At 43.3% G+C, this 17,959-nt stretch overlaps 1 protein-coding gene across 5 annotated transcripts in view; it reads right to left on the minus strand.

Moving 5' to 3' along the window:
- Positions 1 to 1,232: 1,232 nt before the first annotated feature.
- ITGB6 (integrin subunit beta 6) overlaps positions 1,233 to 17,959 on the minus strand; it is a 201,106-nt gene continuing 184,379 nt past the window's right edge. For all 5 annotated transcript variants that reach the window (XM_068245647.1, XM_068245650.1, XM_068245648.1 and 2 more), the window contains 3 exons: positions 16,704 to 16,823; positions 5,956 to 6,122; positions 1,233 to 5,343 (listed from right to left, as the gene is read on the minus strand). In XM_068245647.1, the coding sequence (XP_068101748.1) occupies positions 5,257 to 5,343; positions 5,956 to 6,122; positions 16,704 to 16,823 (374 nt within the window). In that variant the 3' untranslated portion in view covers positions 1,233 to 5,256. The remainder of the gene's footprint in view (positions 5,344 to 5,955; positions 6,123 to 16,703; positions 16,824 to 17,959) is intronic.

Below are 17,959 nucleotides of genomic sequence, written 5' to 3' on the forward strand. Positions count from 1 at the left end.
ATTTAGACATCCAGTTTTCAGCCTTAAATTGAGTCATACAAGATCATAGTGAAAATTGCTAAACAAAAAGTGAAATGGACGTACAATTGCAATACTGAACACACACCTGTAGTGAGAGCTTTTAGGGACAAATAAAAAACCATCTGGATATACAGAAATCTGTAGCTAGATAAACCCCTGGAGGGGGGGGGGGGGGGGGGCAGTTAGCGATCCACAGTCATTTCAGAAAGGACATAGGCATGCTGCCCTCTGTCAAGAAGATACTGCAAAAAAAAGGTCAAACAAGAATGGAGGGAGGGAGGGAGGCGGGACCAGAGGAGCACCCTGTGCATAAAAGCATCAAAAGAGAGAGTCACAAATGTGTCAGATAACTCTCACCACCTTTGGTGGCTGAAGCTGAAATACTACAAGGTCAGCAAATGCGCTGGGTTATTTAAAAGAGTCATATCAGATCATAGTAGTGAGGATAGCTAGAAGGTAGGTGAAATGGATGTACACACACCTGTAGTGAGAACTTTTGGTACAGATCAAGAACTACCTGGATATACAAGACAAGACAGCATTTATATTGCGCTTTTCTTCTGGTGGACTCAAAGCTCTTGAGCTGCCACTAGGAGGCGATCTATAGGCAGTAGCAGTGTTAGAGAGTCACTCTAGCCAAAGATATCCTTACTGTGCTGGCATACTGAACAGGCAGAGCCGGGGTTCCAACATTTCAACATACATTGACAAAAATAGCATACATTTAAAGTGATATTCTCCTTTTTAGTAGAATCAGTGTCCCCTTGTCCGCTCGCTTCGCTAGTTGGGCTGCAGGCTCGGTCCTCGCTTCGCTCGGACAACTTTTTATTCTAACTCTATATCAACTTGGATAGTGGACATTGCACACCAGGACCCAAGCTGCTAACTCGGGTTGCATAGTTAGTGCTGTGATGGGCATTATGGGGTTCATTTAACCACCTGTGCGTTACGGACGAGCTCAGCTCGTCCAGTAACGCCGTGGTGGATTGCTCAGCTGCTAGCTGCGTGTTTTCCCGATCGCCACCGATCCGCCGCTACCCGCCGCGAAAGAGGCCCCCCCCCCAGCAGACCCCTTGCGCAGCCTGGTCAATCACAGTCAGGCTGCGCTATGGGGTGGATCGGGACTCCCCCTGACGTATGACGTCAGTCATACGTCAGGGGGAGTCCCGATCCCCCTGACGTCAGTCCGACCGTCGCTATGGCGACGGGGGAAGCCCTACAGGAAATCCCGTTCAGAACTGGATTTCCTCATGAGTATTAACGTCGGCGGCTATCGGAAGGGTGGGAGGGGGAGTGCAGGGAGGGGGGAATCATCTAGCTAACGCTAGGCAAGCTACATGAAAAAAAAATTAGGTAAAAAAAAACCTCCCCCGCGCCGTGCGTAATCAAAACGCCAGGGAGGTTAAGACCTACATGACTTTGCACATGCTCAGTAGCATTTGTATGCTATGTTGTCGGGTATGCTGAAATGTTGGATCACCTATGTCAGAGGCAGAGCCCTTAACCAGTACACTTATCTAGTATGTAAAAAAAAAAATTGTACTACAGGCACTATGATCTGATCTGACACAAGTGAGCGTAGCAAACTAATGACACACAAGGGTTCTTTTCCGTTAGCCGGGCGCAACCTCTAGGTGGCGATAGAACTCCAGCAGAGTTACATCTTTCCCTACTATCCATGGCGTCCTGGAGGGGGAATAGTAATTATCGCCACCTAGAGGATGCGCCCGGCTTACGGATAAGTACCCACACAAGTTTTAATGGGATCCATTCTCACCAGGTTGCTTTGAGAGTTAATGCCAGTGCTGATCCAAGTCTAATGCTAGGATTAGGAACAAAATAACATCACAATTAAAACATCTAAAAGCATAATACAAAAACTTACATTCCAAATCCATTCAGCAGCATTGATTCTAAAGGCAAGGCTTGCAGCCACTTGGGAGGTACTCTGCGGTCCACACCTCATAATCACCATCAGCTCCAGCCAAAAGTTTTATTTCACAGCAGAGCACCCACGTGAATCCTCTATAAAGTCATTAGATTATGGATGCCCGATGTGTTTGGATTGGACACAGAATGTGAGTATGCACAGTTTTCACCCCTCTTTTTCTGATGGCCAGCAATCAGCTGTATTGTATTTTTTTGGGCTGATTGCTATTGTAATTCTGAGGACTCCTTCAACCCTCTCAGTGCCCAATCCATGAGAATGAATTAGAAACCTCAGACCAGCTGAGCGTGCTTAATTATATATTCAATCCGGGGATACATGTAGCTGTTTTGTCATTTTGTCAGGCTAACTACCACCTAATGCCCTGTATCTGATTGGCAAATAAAAGAATTGTTCAACAGGATCCAGCTGGTGACCCGTTTCAAGTAATGTTCTGAGGGAAGGCATTTAACTAGGGCAGTCCCCAGAGTCCAAGATAGTTATTTTCCACAAGTGGTTGCTATGTGACCTAATGTTATGAGGGGGTACGGTGAGCATAGAGGGACAAACACAAAATGCCCCTCTACCTTATTGCATTAGTTTCTATACAGTCAGTAGGTAAATCCAGAAATAAAAAGAAAAAAGAAGGGAACACCGAGAGCCCAATATAGTGTAGTATGTACAATAATGGGTAATGAGAGGTATATAAATGAATATACTCACAAGTCAGGGTTACAGTATAGGTAACCACTGTGTAGGCAGGTGAGGAGATTAGACCTGTCCTCACTCAGGATTAAGATGTCGCTTTCTGTAGATAGGGAGAAGAAAAGGGGAATTCAACCCCTCCACCAGGGGGGATGCTGATAATGTAAGACATAATACCATCAATTTTTAATACAAACAAGTTTATTTATATACTCCAATAAACAGTGCAAGGCGTTTCGCAGGTAATTCCCGCTTCTTCAGGCAATAACAAATAGGAGTACACACAGTACAGGCTCAAGGTCACGATAACGACCTGCGAAACGCCTTGCACTGTTTATTGGAGTATATAAATAAACTTGTTTGTATTAAAATTGATGGTATTATGTCTACTTCGGGGAGAGGAGTCCACCACAGCCTCCCGAGGAATTTTAAAGCTTTTAATACATTTTATTCTTTTGACGCCTCTGTTCTCCTTACAGATCCAGAAATAGTTCAGGCAGATGGACTAGAGATGGCTAACCTTGGCACTCCAAGTCCCATGAGGCATTGCAATACTCTGACAGCTCTAAGCATAACTCGGGGAGGCAGAGGCATGATGGGATTTGTAGTTTTGTCACAGCTGCAGTGCCAAGGTTAGCCATCACTGAGTCTACACTGTAAAAGCAATGCAGATTGTACAGTACAGTATTGTCAGAAGGTTATGTGCACATTGCTGATTGTGCTGCATCTACACATTGTGCAGTATTGTCACTGCTGGGCATGCCCTGTGTGTGCCATCACATACAAAAGCGCGAGAATATAGTCATAATCCCCTCACTTGAATGAAAATATCTTGATGAAACTAGGTACCTATCAGCATCCTTTCAGCCACAGGAGGGCGCAAGGAAAATAGAATGTCTGTTCATTGTGATGAATGGTGGGAAGGTTTCTCTGTATCCATAACTTTGCCTTCTTAGCACAAAAAATTGTTGCAATAATTCAGCTGTAAACGACACCTGAAGTGAGAGGGATATGGAGGCTTACATATTTAATTCCTTTTAAACAACGTAGATCGCCTGGCTGTCCAGCTGATCCCCTTGTTTTTAGTATCTTTAGCCACAGATCCTGAACAAGCATGCAGATCAGATGTTTCTGACACCAATCTCATTAGCTGCATGCTTGTTTCTGGTGTGATTCAGACACTACTGCAGCCAAAGAGATCAGAAAGACTGCCAGGCAACCAGTATTGTTTAAAAGGAAACACACAGGGGCGTAGCAATAGGGGTTGCAGAGGTTGCGACCGCATAGGGGCCCTTTGGCCAGGGGGGCCTGAGGGGCCCTCCCTCAACTGCAGTATTAGCTCTCTATTGGTCCTGTGCTCATAATAATCACTTCTATAGATACTTTTAATAGTGGTAATCATTAACAAACTGCTCCCCATCCCCTTCTTGCACCTCTGACACTGTAGTTGCCATTGGCAGGTTTTTGTGCACCATATCAATTGTTATTTATAGAGTGCTTGGGGACCCCATTATAAAACTTGGGGCCCACAGCTCCTGAGCTATGCCACAGGAAACACATATGGTAGCCTCCATAGCCCTCTCAGTTCCAGTGTCCTTTAAGTGAGCAACTACGGTTTCCCATGATGCATCAGTCTCAAATATGCCCCTAAAAGTCAGGCACACATCCAAAACTGCTGAATTCTTGCAAATACCATCTCTTTTTGAGCTGCCAGGGTATATCAAGGATCCTCAGCAGCATCGGCCATCACCACAGGTTTATTTCATGAAGAACTGGGTCATCACTGCTGAACCTTCGGCCCCCTCTGTCCCCCCCCCCCCCCCTCATGTCTCCTTAGGGATAGTATATCCAAGACAAGACTAGAGGTGCTTAGAGTTCTTTAAATAAGAGCAGTCTACAGATTGATGATGTCACCACAGATGAGGGGTGCAACATCAAAAAATGATGTGGTAGTGCACATCTCATAAAGCCATGTGTCCGCACATGTACGTCAATGCATATCCAGTAAATCTGGAGGAGGGGTTTATGTTGTGACTACATCACATCTTTCTTAGCTACACAAACATAGGGGGTGTATCCGAGACCAGACTAAAGGTGCTTAGAGTTCTTTAAACAAGAGTAGTCTACAGATTGATGATGTCACCACGGATGAGGGGCTCAAACACAAAACTATGCACTCATTCTAGCCGTAAAGGCTTTCTTTTAACAATGCAGCTGACATTTGGGCTTTTGCAAGGGGTAATAATATTCCTGCCTGGGGTTTTGGTGACCCAAAAATATACCAGAAACGTGATGTAAACACAATCCAAATGCCAGTGCGCATATACTGTACATGATGTCACAGTATGGATAATGAACTTGGAGGGCCCTTTAAGTAATTTGCTATAGGCCCGGATCTATTCAGTAGTGCTTTGTTCGCCAGTATGCCAAGAAGCATGGACAGTGCCTTGGCCTGGAGCTGTGATCAGATGAATGCCAGTGTCATAATGCTTTTAGTACCACTAATGAACTCACAGCTCAGGCCCATGAACCACACAGAGAACGCCAGGAACCTGGAATGCATTCATCCTCTATACTACTGTATAGTGGCCTGGGTTAGGCCATCACGCTGCACCACCTCTTCTTATTCCTTGCTCGTAAGTGACATTCTTAAATGTGCTGATCGTGTCTTTATACAACGGGTTTGTATCCTGGAAAAAAAAACAAGATTCTCGGTAAGTGACAGGTATATGAAGGCTGTCATAGTTATTTCCTTCTAACCATTTCCCCACTAAGGGGGGAACATTTGTAAGAATTTGTGATTTGTAAAGCTCTTGCTAATGCAATGCTATGGGGGATTTTTATAAAATCACATCGCTCAAGTGGGATCCCACCCATAGCATTACATCAGCAAGAGCTTTTCAAATCACAAGTGCTTAGCAAAAGCTTAGTGCTGCTAGTGGGTTCCAGGCCTTATTCCAAGCACCGAAAGATCACAACATATGCTTTTTTTGTAAATTGGGTGCAAATGTTTGCATTTTGCATACTTGAGAATCTTTATGCCCAATTTGGACACAAACTAGTGTGGCACGTGAAAAAATGCAGCGCACTGTCAGTTTTTTCCCCACAGCAAAATGAAAACAAAAATTTGCACATAATGGATTAGCATGCAAATTTTCATTATGGAAAAACGCTGTATAAATAGAAACTAAACCAACTTTTCAACTTCTTTATATTGATTTTCCTTCTTCACTTTTCTAGAAATATAGACCTTTATTTCCTATAGCCAGCCATAATTTCCATCATATCCGTCCGTCACATACCTGTGGCCATTTGGCCTTCAGCCTTTCTGCTTCAAACTTGGCGACTTCTTTGCGATCGTGAAATGACACCAGCAGTTTCCATATACACAGCAGCACAATACCGATTAATACAATGGTGATAGACACGCCTAAGAGGATCATTGGAATATTTGGAGGTTGAGGGCAATCTGCAGATTGAAGTAAAAGAAGAATAAGCTATAATGCCTGGTACACACCAAGCTAATACAGTGGTTGAGAGAGGGCCCCTATTGGGCCATCCCCTATTGCTACGCCACTGATGCATGTCTGCAGACATGCATCAAATATATGCAGTACTGTTGCTGAACTATTTAAAGGGAACCAGAGACGAAGCACCCTTGTGTATTTTACCATATATATCAGTAAGAACATTAGAGAAAACACTTACCATGCTCTATGTTTCATCCTCACTGCTAAAAGTGTCTGTTATCAGCTGTGATAAGAATCCCGTACTGAGCATTCAATCTGGTTTGGCTGGGAATGATTATTGCTGAGTCATTATAGCAGAGCCACAAGGGGGCAGGTTTGGGCTTGAAAAGACACCACAGAAGACAGACTCAGCTATAATCTTTCCGTAGCAAAGCTAGACTGAGCAGCCTGAGTGCTCAGTCGGGGATTCTTATCAGAGGTGATAACAGTCAGATTAAACAGAGAACAATGAAACAAAGAGCAGATTAGGTGTTTACTGTCATGTTCCCACTGATTTATAAGGTAAAATACAAGAGGGTGCTTCATCTCTAGTTCTCTTTAAACTAAGCAGTGGTGTAGCTAAGGAGCTATGGGCCCTGGTGCAAGTTTTACATTGGGCCCACCCCAAGCACTCAATACATAACAATTGATATGGTGGACCAAAACCTGCCAAGGACAATCACAGAGTCAGAGTAACAAGAAAGGAATGGGGAACAGTTTGTTAATGATTACTACTATTCAAAGCATCTATAGAAGTGATCATTACCAACACAAGGCCAATAAAGAGTTAATACTGTGGTTTGAGGAAGGGCCCCTCTGGCCAGAGTGCGGTTGCAATCTGCACCCCCATTGCTACCAGGGGCGTAACCATAGACCCTGCAAGGGATGCAGCTGCAGGGGATGCCAGAAACCCCAGGGGGCCTCGTGGGGGGAGAAGTTTATTTTCCCTGTCCTGAGAGACTGACAACTAAGGGCATGGGGAGAAAAAGCTTTCTGCTCTCTGCACAATTGTTCTAATGAATGCATCTGCTCAGCCACTAATAACGAATCATACAAAGTTTTGTAGACAAAGATTTGTAGACAGTCCCTATTCTGTGTGCAGCATGATCTTGTATAAAGTGCCCAGCCCCCAACCTCTCTACCCCTCCACCAAGTGCTCTGTACTGTAGTGATGCTGGAGAAAGAAAAGCTTCAAAGCGAGGGGGGGAGGGGGCCCCATCCAAAGTTTTGCAGGGAAGGCTAAGTGATTTCTAGTTATGCCCCTGATTGCTACGCCATTAAAGCTAAGTAATTTAACAGGTAGAATTTTTTTTGTTGGAATGGAAAAATATATACTATATAATATTACTAAATATTATTGATGCATAGCACTACTAATGCTTATTTTTTTTCTTTGCAAACATACAACCTACTGCTTGCTATGGAGGGGAAAAGGGGCAGCGTCTTGAATATGAAGGCTTGATTCTAGAATATCTTTTTTCTTATAGATATGTAATCAGAATGTTTATATGCGATGTGAAGTGACTCATTATCAGTCTGGGGGTAACGTGAAGAACACTGGATTTTTGTGAAATCGCTGCTTACAACAGGGTCTTGACTTGAGTGATTTTCTGAACTGAGCTACACCAAGGTGTGTACCCACGACGTGTTTTTTACAAGAATTGAACTTCATCCCAATCAGTAGCCGATACCCCCTTTACCATGAGAAATCTATGCATTTTCACAAACGGATCATCGGGGCTCTGTATGGCTGATATTGTGGTGAAACCCACAGGTAACTGTGACGACCATGGTCCTGGCAATTTCCTGACTGTGAACCTCGTTGTATTGTGGGAAATAACTGTTTACAGCTGTTTCCAACTGCCAAAAAAGCAAGCAGCATCTCCTCCCACTGACATCACCTGCCAGCAGTAAAAATGTCACCATGTGATAAATGTCAGAATGTAAATGGGGAGAGGAAAGATTTTACAATGGGCAAACACTGACTAAACCATTTATAAATAATTTTTATTTGTAAAGTGCTTCTGCATGATTTAATACCACTTATTGAGAATTTTCAGCCATATTGGCTCTGTATGAATTGTATGTAGTGCTTATCTACCTCACTTGTTTTAACATTTATAAATAATTATTGTAAAAATGAAGCACTTTTTCTAATTACATTATTTTCAGTGGAGTTCCTCTGTCCGCTAAATTCAATAGACTTTAGTGGAAATTTACTGCAATAGTTTTTGCGATCGTTCATGTCATTTGCGCAATTGTGAAAGATTGATTAGGGATTGATAGCCAGTTGCTGCAGAATACCAAATTCATCTTCACGTGGGTAGCTAGCTTTATATGTTGAAGAATAAATCACTGATCTGGCAGTTATCGACCACTAGGTGTCGCTTTGAGCTAAGCATTGGTTCTTGCAGCCACAAGCCATATGTAAAATGTTACCCAACTACTCATTTCAGTAAAAAAAACAAAAAACGATTCTGAGAGGTTCTTTTAAAACCACCTACAGTTTTAAAGACTCCCTCTCCCTCGTACTAAATTAAATAATATTAAAATGAATGTGTAACCACTTCCTGCAAAAACTGACATTTTAAAAGGTTTCCGAGCAAAACACGTTTTGATCTGTTTTTCAGGGCAGAGTATTGGAATGCAACCGCAGGTGCCGCAGGGGGCATACACGTGTGCACAACTACATGTGTGTGGCCATCTATGCCTTTCTTTCTATCTTTCTGCCATCTATGGGCGGTTGGGAAGTAGTTAAAATGTAAGAAAAAAAATCCGAAATAACCTAATTTTCTTGGTATCAGCTACTGTTCCCTAGTGCCCCTTTCCATGGGTTCAGCGTAAGGAGTGCTGCATTCTGGGAGGGGAATATGAGGCAGAACAGCCGCTCACCACCCCTGCCAATTAGGATACAGAGCTGTTGTGTTCTGTAAACACTGATGCCAAAACTGGAGCAATTTAAAAGTTTCAGCAGTTCTGTAAACATCAAGCCATGCTTTGCTTTGTATACAGTACACAAAGACTGACAGCAGGGTTGGGCCGAGGCAGAGGCGAGAGAGGCTCCAGCCTCAGGGCGCAGTGTAGGAGGGGGCACACAACTCACTCAGCCAGCTATCATTCCCCTATTGTGTATGAAGCAGAGAGAAATAAAAAAAGGAATACATGGCAGGGACTGCAAGCCAGATAACTAGAGATTAAGGTGGGATGGATGGAGGGGGGCACTTTGGTGTCTCAGCTTTGGGTGCTGGAGGACCTTGTCACAGCTCTGACTGACAGGAACAGGAAACAACACCAGAACAGCAGAAAGATCCCATGCAATCAAGCTGTATCACAGCAGAATCATAGAATATTACAGTGCCATCTACAGGCCAGTAGTATGAGCACCACAAGAGCCATGAATGGCTGAGCTGCCACACAAACTGGCTCCCCAAAGTATGCCAATGGCAGTCTGAGGTTGAGGTCACATTATGGGCTTGATTCACTAAACCGTGATAACTGATATCACGGTCGTGCTAGCGTTTTGCACGCATTATAACGCGCATGATTTTTGCGTGCAAGCGTGAACTGTCACGCGATTGCGCATGAAAATCGTTACGTGCGTTATAACGTGCACAAAACGCTAGCGCAACCGTGATATCAGTTATCACGGTTTAGTGAATCAAGCCCTATGTGCGTTGCTGTGCTGCATGTGAACACACTACACTTGTATGGGCATATTCCCAACCCTGCATTGTAATGGACTATGCTATCCTAATGCACTTTCTATAGTGCGTTTCTGTTTAAATGTGTCCAACTCAGCAGAGTTCGATTGGTCCATTTCAAGCTGCATATATTTGCATAATTCTGTAAGAACTTGAAACAATTTGCATCTCATTGACCATCCCTATTCTCCATCTTTAGCAAATCTGGCCTAATCTAACCCTAACCCTAAGACCCCCTAGGTGGTACCTAACCCTAAGACTCCCCAGGTGGTGCATAACCCTAAGACCCCCCCTAAGGCTTCCCTGGTGGTGCCTAACCCTAAGACCCCCCTAGTTGGTTCCTAACCCTAAGGCTCCCCAGGTGGTGCCTAACCCAGGACTCCCCTGGTGGTGCCTAACCCTGAGACCCCCCAGGTGGTGCCAAACCCTAAGACCCCCCAGGTGGTGCCTAACCCTAAGACTCCCCCCCCCCCCGCTTCTGATGCCTAATCCTAACCATCGAATCAAACATCTCAGCTATAAAAGGGTGCCTTTTTGTAGCAGAATCAAAAACCTTGTAGCCTAAAACCTTGGAGCTGAATAAAAAATATGGGCTACAAAGGGATGCCCTACTGTAGCCGAAAACCTTGTAGCCTAATAAAAATATGGGCTACAAAGGGGTGCCTTTTTGTAACCCGAAAACCTTGTTGCCGAATAAAAAATATGGGCTACAAAGGGGTGGCCAACTGTAGCAGAAAACCTTGTAGCCCCCCCAAAAATATGGGCTACAAAAGGGCGCCTGCTTGTAGCCTATTTCAAAACTCGGGCGCCTTTTTCACCACCTTGTAGCCCATATTTGCAGAAATAACACCGATGTCTATGGAGGCGCCCTTTTCATACAGACAGCTCTGGAGCCCTTTTCAACGGATCCCGGTTAGAGCCATTAGACACCAGGGAAATTTATAAGCGAGGAAGGTGGCCAGTAGAGATTAAGGTTGGCCTGCGACTTGGTCCCAGTGTTCAATTTCGGCCCACTTTATATTTGAGTTTGACACCCCTGGCCTAGTGTGAAAGGGGCCTTAAAGACATTGACAACTAGAACTACCAGATTCTCTGTAGTGTGCCTGCAGGAACCCAAAAAAACATTCCCTGTGAAAAGCTATGCAAAATGCAATTTTGCCTTATTAAAACAGAAAGCATTGTACACTCCACTTCCACAATGAGCAAAAATTGCGACCTATAAATTGCCAAAATGTATCCATGTGTAAGATAAGGAATCCCTGTATCGGTTTCAGCCACACAGAGCTAATATTTCATACAGTTATGACAGTTTGTGCATTTAGCGGACATCCTCAGAATCCATGCGGCATCTGAAATATGGAGAATCCCCAGAGTCCCACAATCATCCTATAACAAGGAATGGCGATTCAGCAAGTTCTCGCCATTGCTGTGTTTGCACAACATTCCTCCGGCTGGGGGGAGATCTCATTGTAGTCCTGGAGAAATGGATGGGCGGCCTGCTATGGGACACCTTAGCTCGGAGACAGCTGGGGAAACGCTGACAGATGAACAGACTGATGATTGCTCATGAGTGTCCACGTCAGACAATACCGGAGGAGGAGGATGGAGGTTTACAAAAATACATCAGAAAATACTTCCCCAGAGACAAGCCGCCATCCTGTCCATGAATGTATTAACTAATCATGTAATGGCGAGCTGCAGGAGACAGGTCCTCCTCACCTCTGATGGTCGAGAGGTGGAAATAAAATTGCCCCAGGCAAATCAACAGAGGGCATCAGAGGACACAATTATAAATCTATGCTGTTCTGTCACTATGGTGGCCTTATTACTGGATGAGCACCACAGCTGCTGAAATATGCTGAACCTGGAGGCATAAAACGCCGCTGTTATGTGGTTACTTATTAAGTTATGTTATATCACAAATACAGTCAGGCTGTAATAGCTGGTTTACAAATGCTTGTGAACAAGTAGAGTAAGAGCCTTTTCACACTTGCTTAAAAAAGTACTCATTCTGGACTTTTGTAAGCTCCGCTTAGGGCAGAATGTGGATGCCAATTTTGAAAATAGGATCCGTCTCCACTTTTGCAAAAAAAAAAACCCAGATCCGCTAAGATCAGCTAAGCATAACGCAGAGTTTGAACTTTGTACATTTTCTCGGACTGGATGGCAAAATGTATGCAATGAAAGCCTATGAGAATGGACAGTGTCTGTTCTCACTAGGCTAGTCGCCAAGTCCGATTCGCCCATTTCGACCACAGCCTGACATAATATTTATGTGTCCTGCTGCCAATCACTACAGCTCGGCCACTGTACACAGCCCGGTAAGCCATCGAAATCTCCACTGGGCTGTAAAAGACCAATCTGAATCCTCAGCAACAGAGAATTCTCATTGGTCCATGGAGGACCAATGAAAATTCTCCCTGTTGCTAGGGAGAATTTGTCTATTGTCTCCTATCTAATCCTTCCGGCCTCCGAGCTGTGTACTGACAGACCGAGCTGCGTTGGGACACGTAGGTGGCGATGCAAAACATGTAATTGAAGTGGATGGGTGGATGCAGAGCGGATGGTGAAATTGCTGCAAGCGGATGCAAAACGGACAGAACCTGTCCACCTAGCAGATGCGCTTACCGTGTCCATTTTGCATCCAATCTAGTGTGAACTGGCTCTTAGTGGTATGGACTAGTGTTGGTGTTCAAATTCAGCATAGCCGATTAGAAGCACCCGAATACTCAGCACAGAACTAGCAGACTGGGTCAGGAGGAGTTCACTGGCTTGTGAGTCATGTTGGGTTTAACTCGACTTTGATACTTCCTCAGCTCTGCCGAATTCAAACACCAACAATAGAAAAGACACACAAGTTGACCAGCCATGTCTGAATTCTACTGGAAGCGAGTTTGTATTGAACTGCGGATGTTCCAAATGCGGCTCTGCTTGAGGACTGTGAACCTGGTAGTGGTAGGAGTGCAATCTGTTTGCATATTTCATTGTGTGCACATTGTGGTCTGTGAACACTAGCCCAATCATGGAGGCCCCGGTGAAATGTTGATGGACTATTGGACTATTGGAGACCCTTCTCCTGTGGTGATCCCTGCCTTTATGCAATTTAGTTAGTGAGTTGTGCAATTTCTGTAACACGCAATGGACATGCACCTCTTGCGTTGCATGTTACTCAAGCAAAGTAAAGTAGTGCATGTACAGGTGAAATTCAAAAAATTAGATTATTGTGCAAAAATTTATTTATTTCAGTGATTCAATTTAAAAGGTGAAACTAATACATGAAATAGACTCATTACATGCAAAGTGAGATATTTCAAGCCTTTGTTATAATTCTGATGATTATGTCTTAGGCCTAGTGCACACCAGAGCGGTTCGGCTGCAGTTTGCGATCCGCTTGCGGGTGCGGATCTGCTAGGGTAATGTATTTCAATGGGCTGGTGCACACCAGAGCGGGAGGCGTTTTGCAGAAACGCATACTCCCGGGCTGCTGCAGAATTTGGATTGCGGATGCGTTTCTGCCTCAATGTTAAGTATAGGAAAAACGCAAACCGCTCTGAAAAACGGCACTTCAGAGCGGTTTGCCAGGCGTTTTTGTTACAGTAGCTGTTCAGTAACAGCTTTACTGTAACAATACATGAAATCTACTATACCAAAACCGCTACACAAAACCGCAAAACGCTAGCTGAAACGCTGCAGAAAAAGAAGAAAAAGCGTTTCAAAATCTGCTAGCATTTTGCGGATCTGCTAGCGGTTTTTAGTGTGCACCGGGCCTTATAGCTTATGAAAACCCCGAAATCAAAATCTCGGGAAATTAGAATATTACAAGAAATCAATAAAACAAATATTTTAAAGTGAAAAATGACAAAGAAAAAAACTAACTGAAAACTGACCTTTGAAAAATATAAACATGCATATGTACTCAGTACTTGGTTTGGGCCCCTTTTGCATCAATTACTACCTCAAAGCATCATGGTATGGATGCTTCAATAGTGGCCTTTAGCTCTTCTGCATTGTTTGGTCTCATGCCTCTCATCGGTCTCTTGGCAATGCCCCATAGATTCTCTATTGGGTTCAGGTCAGGAAAGTTTGCTGGCCAATCAAGCACAGTAATACCATAGTTGTTGAACTAGGTTTTGGTACTTTGGGCAGGTGCCAAGTCCTGCTGGAAAATTTAAGTCAGCATCTCCATAAAGCTTGAATGCGGAAGGAAGCATGAAGTGCTTCAAAATCTCCTGGTAGACGGCTGCTTTGACTCTGGACTTAGTGAAGCGCAGTGGACCAACTCCAGCAGATGACATGGCTCCCCAAATCAATAGACTGCAGAAACTTTGCTCTCAACAGAAAAGAGGACTTTGGACCACTGAACAACAGACCAGTTATTTTTTTCTTTAGACTGGGTAAGATGCTTCTGACACTGTTTGTTTTCCAGGATCGGCTTGACAAGAGCTATACGACATTTGAACCCCATGTCCAGGATTCATCTGTGTGTGGTGGCTCTTGATGCCCCAGCCCCAGTCCACTTCCTGTGAAAGTCCACAACACTTTTCCTGACAATCTTCTCCAGGCTGTGGTCATCCCTGCTGCTTGTGCACCTCTTTCTTCCACACTTTTCCCTCCCACATAACTTTCTATTAATGTGCTTTGATACAGCACTTTGGGAACATCCAACTCCTTTTACAATTACCTTTTGAGGCTTTCCCTCTTCATGGAGGTTGTCAATGCTGGTTTTCTGCACAACTATCAGGTCAGCAGTCTTTCCCATAATTGGGATTCCTACTGAACCAGACTGAGAGCCAAATTAAAGGCTCAGGAACCCTTTGCAGGTGTTTTGGATTAATTAGCTGGTCAGTCTGTGACACTTTGAGTCTAGAATATTGAACATTTTCACAATATTCTAATGGTCTGAGATTTTGATTTGGGTATTTTCATAAGCTGTAAGCCATAATCATCAAAATTATAACAAATAAAGGCTTGAAATATCTTGCTTTACATGTAATGAGTATATATAATTAATACATACATATATATATATATATATATATATATATATATATATATATATATATATATATATATATATATATATATATATATATATATATATATATATATATATATATATATGTATATATATATTAGTTTCACCCTTTAAGTTGTATTACATAAATAAATTAACTTTTGCATGATATTCTAATGTTTTTAATTTCACCGGTACCATCTTTCCCCGAAAATAAGACACTGTCTTATATTCTTTTTTCCCTCAAAACTTGTCCTAGGTCTTATTTTCGGGGAGGTCTTAAATATATTTGCCTCTTGTGCTCCCCGATACCCCCACGTCCACTTTACCTTCTGCTGACCCCCTCCTCCAGAAAGTCGCACTGCCCACCAACATACCTCTACTGCAGATCAGCGATGTAAACTGCTGATTACCCCACCGCCGATTCTGGCCCCATTCTGCCCTGCCTGCCGGCATAACTTTAAAACCGCAGATCATCGGTAAAGTGTGGGGAAAAGAGCTTGTTACACTGTACTAGCGCTTCCGTGTACAGGAAGTAAGCAGAGATGTCACTTCCTGTACATGGAAGCGTTGTTACAGTGTAACTAGCTTTCGTAACCACACTTTACTGCTGATCTGCGGTTTGAAAATAATTCCAGCAGGCAGGGCAGAACGGGGCCAGAAGCGGCGGTGGGGGAATCAGCAGTTTACATCGCTGATCTGCAGTAGAGGTACCCGTATGTTGGCGGGCAGTGCGGCTTTCTGGAGGGGTCGGCAGGAGGTACAGTGGGAGCGGGCCAAACTGGTGGGGGGACTTTCAGACGGACGGGACGTCCTCAGCCACTAGGCTTATTTTAAGAGTAGGTCTTATATTTCGAGCAAGCTCGAAATATGTACTAGGCCTTACTCTAGGAGGATGTCCTACTTTAGAGGAAACACGGTATATAGGGCTTGATTCACTAAACCGTGATATCTTTTTATAAGCTGTGATATTTGAGTTATTACACCTTATCAAAGTTAACCTGCCTTATCAGAGTAGCATAGTGAGCCCTACGAACCCGCAGGGGCTCAGGGCAGGACGAGTGCCATTGCCAATTAGCAGGCATTAGTTTGTAGCACTCGCTGTGCTACTCTGATAAGGCGTGTTAACTTTGATAAGGTGTGATATCTTTGATAAAGTGTGATATCGTTTCATAAGGTGTGATCTTTGATAAGGTGTGATATTTGAGTTATAACGGTTTAATTACGGTTTAGTGAATCAAGCCCATAGCGCGTTACACAATTTGCGTAACTTGCTACGCACATTTTGTACATGCTGGTAATCTTAACGCGCACTATCTGCACACGTTAAGATTAATATTCTTTAGTGAATCCTCCCTAAAGTGAGATTTTCTCTCTTTGTAGAATCAGGTCCAGTATTCAGAATTTCTTTGAACTTTTTTTTTTTTTTTTGTTATACATATACTATCACTATAGTTTGTACTCTTTCTTGTTCTAGTTTTAAAAATAACAAACATACTGTAACAATAAATGATCATGCAGAAATATATTCTACGCTGCATTCTTCAGAACGTAGGAGGAACCAACCTCCATGCCATTAGATTTTTGCTAGATATTCATTCAATGTTTCATTCCCTGCTCCATATTTTGCTGCTTTGCATATGCCTGATAATAGCTATTGCTTATAAAAACACATTTCTGCGCCCAATGTCAGCGGCAAACGAGATAAGATATATGCGCTAAATGGCCGCATTGTGTTCGCCAGCCATTTTGTCAGGCAGGTCCCATTTGTCACATTTTTCCACGGCTCACATTATAATCTCTGACAGACAATATTAAATGCCTACCGTTTTGGTGCAGGTTATAAATGACTTTCTTTCCCCGCTCGTCCGTCGCCATCCAAAACGTAATAGCACATTCATTTTCACCTTGCATGCTACAGAAAATAGATTTATCCTCGGAGAAATCTGAAGGGATGAGAAGAGAAAGAGACAGCTGAAATGAAATGGATGACATCAAAACAACGGCCCTGATGGATTGTCATGTCAGTCCGAGCTCACCAACGGTTAAGATGGAAGCCGGCAGAGAAAATTGCCAGAGAAAGTTCAATATTTCTTTGTTTTTCTCAGCCTGGGTTGCAGGAAGATACCTGCGTCTGGCTTTGATTATTCTTGTCTAAGTACATTCCGTGCTTGTCAGTCAGGGCTGTTCATCTGAAGCACAAAATGGCCGCTCTTCAGCAAACCTTAACAATGGCACTCGGACTGTGCCAGAGGAACCTAATAGGCTTATTTGAGCTAAGAGGAAACAGAATGTTCTCTATTACTTCCAGTTACCTGAAGACTCTGGGGTAGCAGAAGACATTCTTCTATTATGGGATAGTGATACCCCAAGGCGGCGTTTTCCCATGCTTGGCTTCTTATAAGTTGTCACAACAGTTGGAGTCAGTTAAGTAAAGAAAACAAGCCATGTCGACTTGGTGTAATCTATCCCGCTTGTAGATAGAACAGGAGAAGTTATTTATGGTTGAGGGCTTTTTAGTGGTGATTTGCTCTGTGCTTAGTGGCAGCTCTATGGAGGATCCTGTACATCGCTATACATATACCCAATAAATAGATATTAATCTTAAAGTGGACCTGAAACTCTTGCACAACATGACAGAAGAAAAACATAGAGAAATGCACCAGTGACTAATTACCCCTGTAATTTGATCTCTTTAGCTGTGTCCGCTCAGGACTCTCCTCTGCCATGGCAGAGCTGCTAATTTGTAGACACAGGATGTTAACCCTATGTCTGCATCCGTGAAAGCAGGAAGTAAACACACTGCAGATTTATTGCAGGATTTGTATCAGCTATAACAAAGAAATGTTTTTTTTTAACCACTTCACCTTAAAGGGTTTTTCCCCTTAAAAAATCAGAGCAATTTTCACCTGTCAGCACTCCTTACATTCATTCGCCTATAACTTTATTACTACTTATCACAACAAAACAATTTATATCTTGTTTTTTTCACCACCAATTAAGCTTTCTTTGAGGGGTATCGGGGTTTCCAACCCGGACAGATACAGTGGTGTGAAAAACTATTTGCCCCCTTCCTAATTTC

Source organism: Hyperolius riggenbachi, chromosome 7 (assembly GCF_040937935.1).
Source record: "Hyperolius riggenbachi isolate aHypRig1 chromosome 7, aHypRig1.pri, whole genome shotgun sequence".
NCBI classification, from domain to species: Eukaryota; Metazoa; Chordata; class Amphibia; order Anura; family Hyperoliidae; genus Hyperolius; species Hyperolius riggenbachi.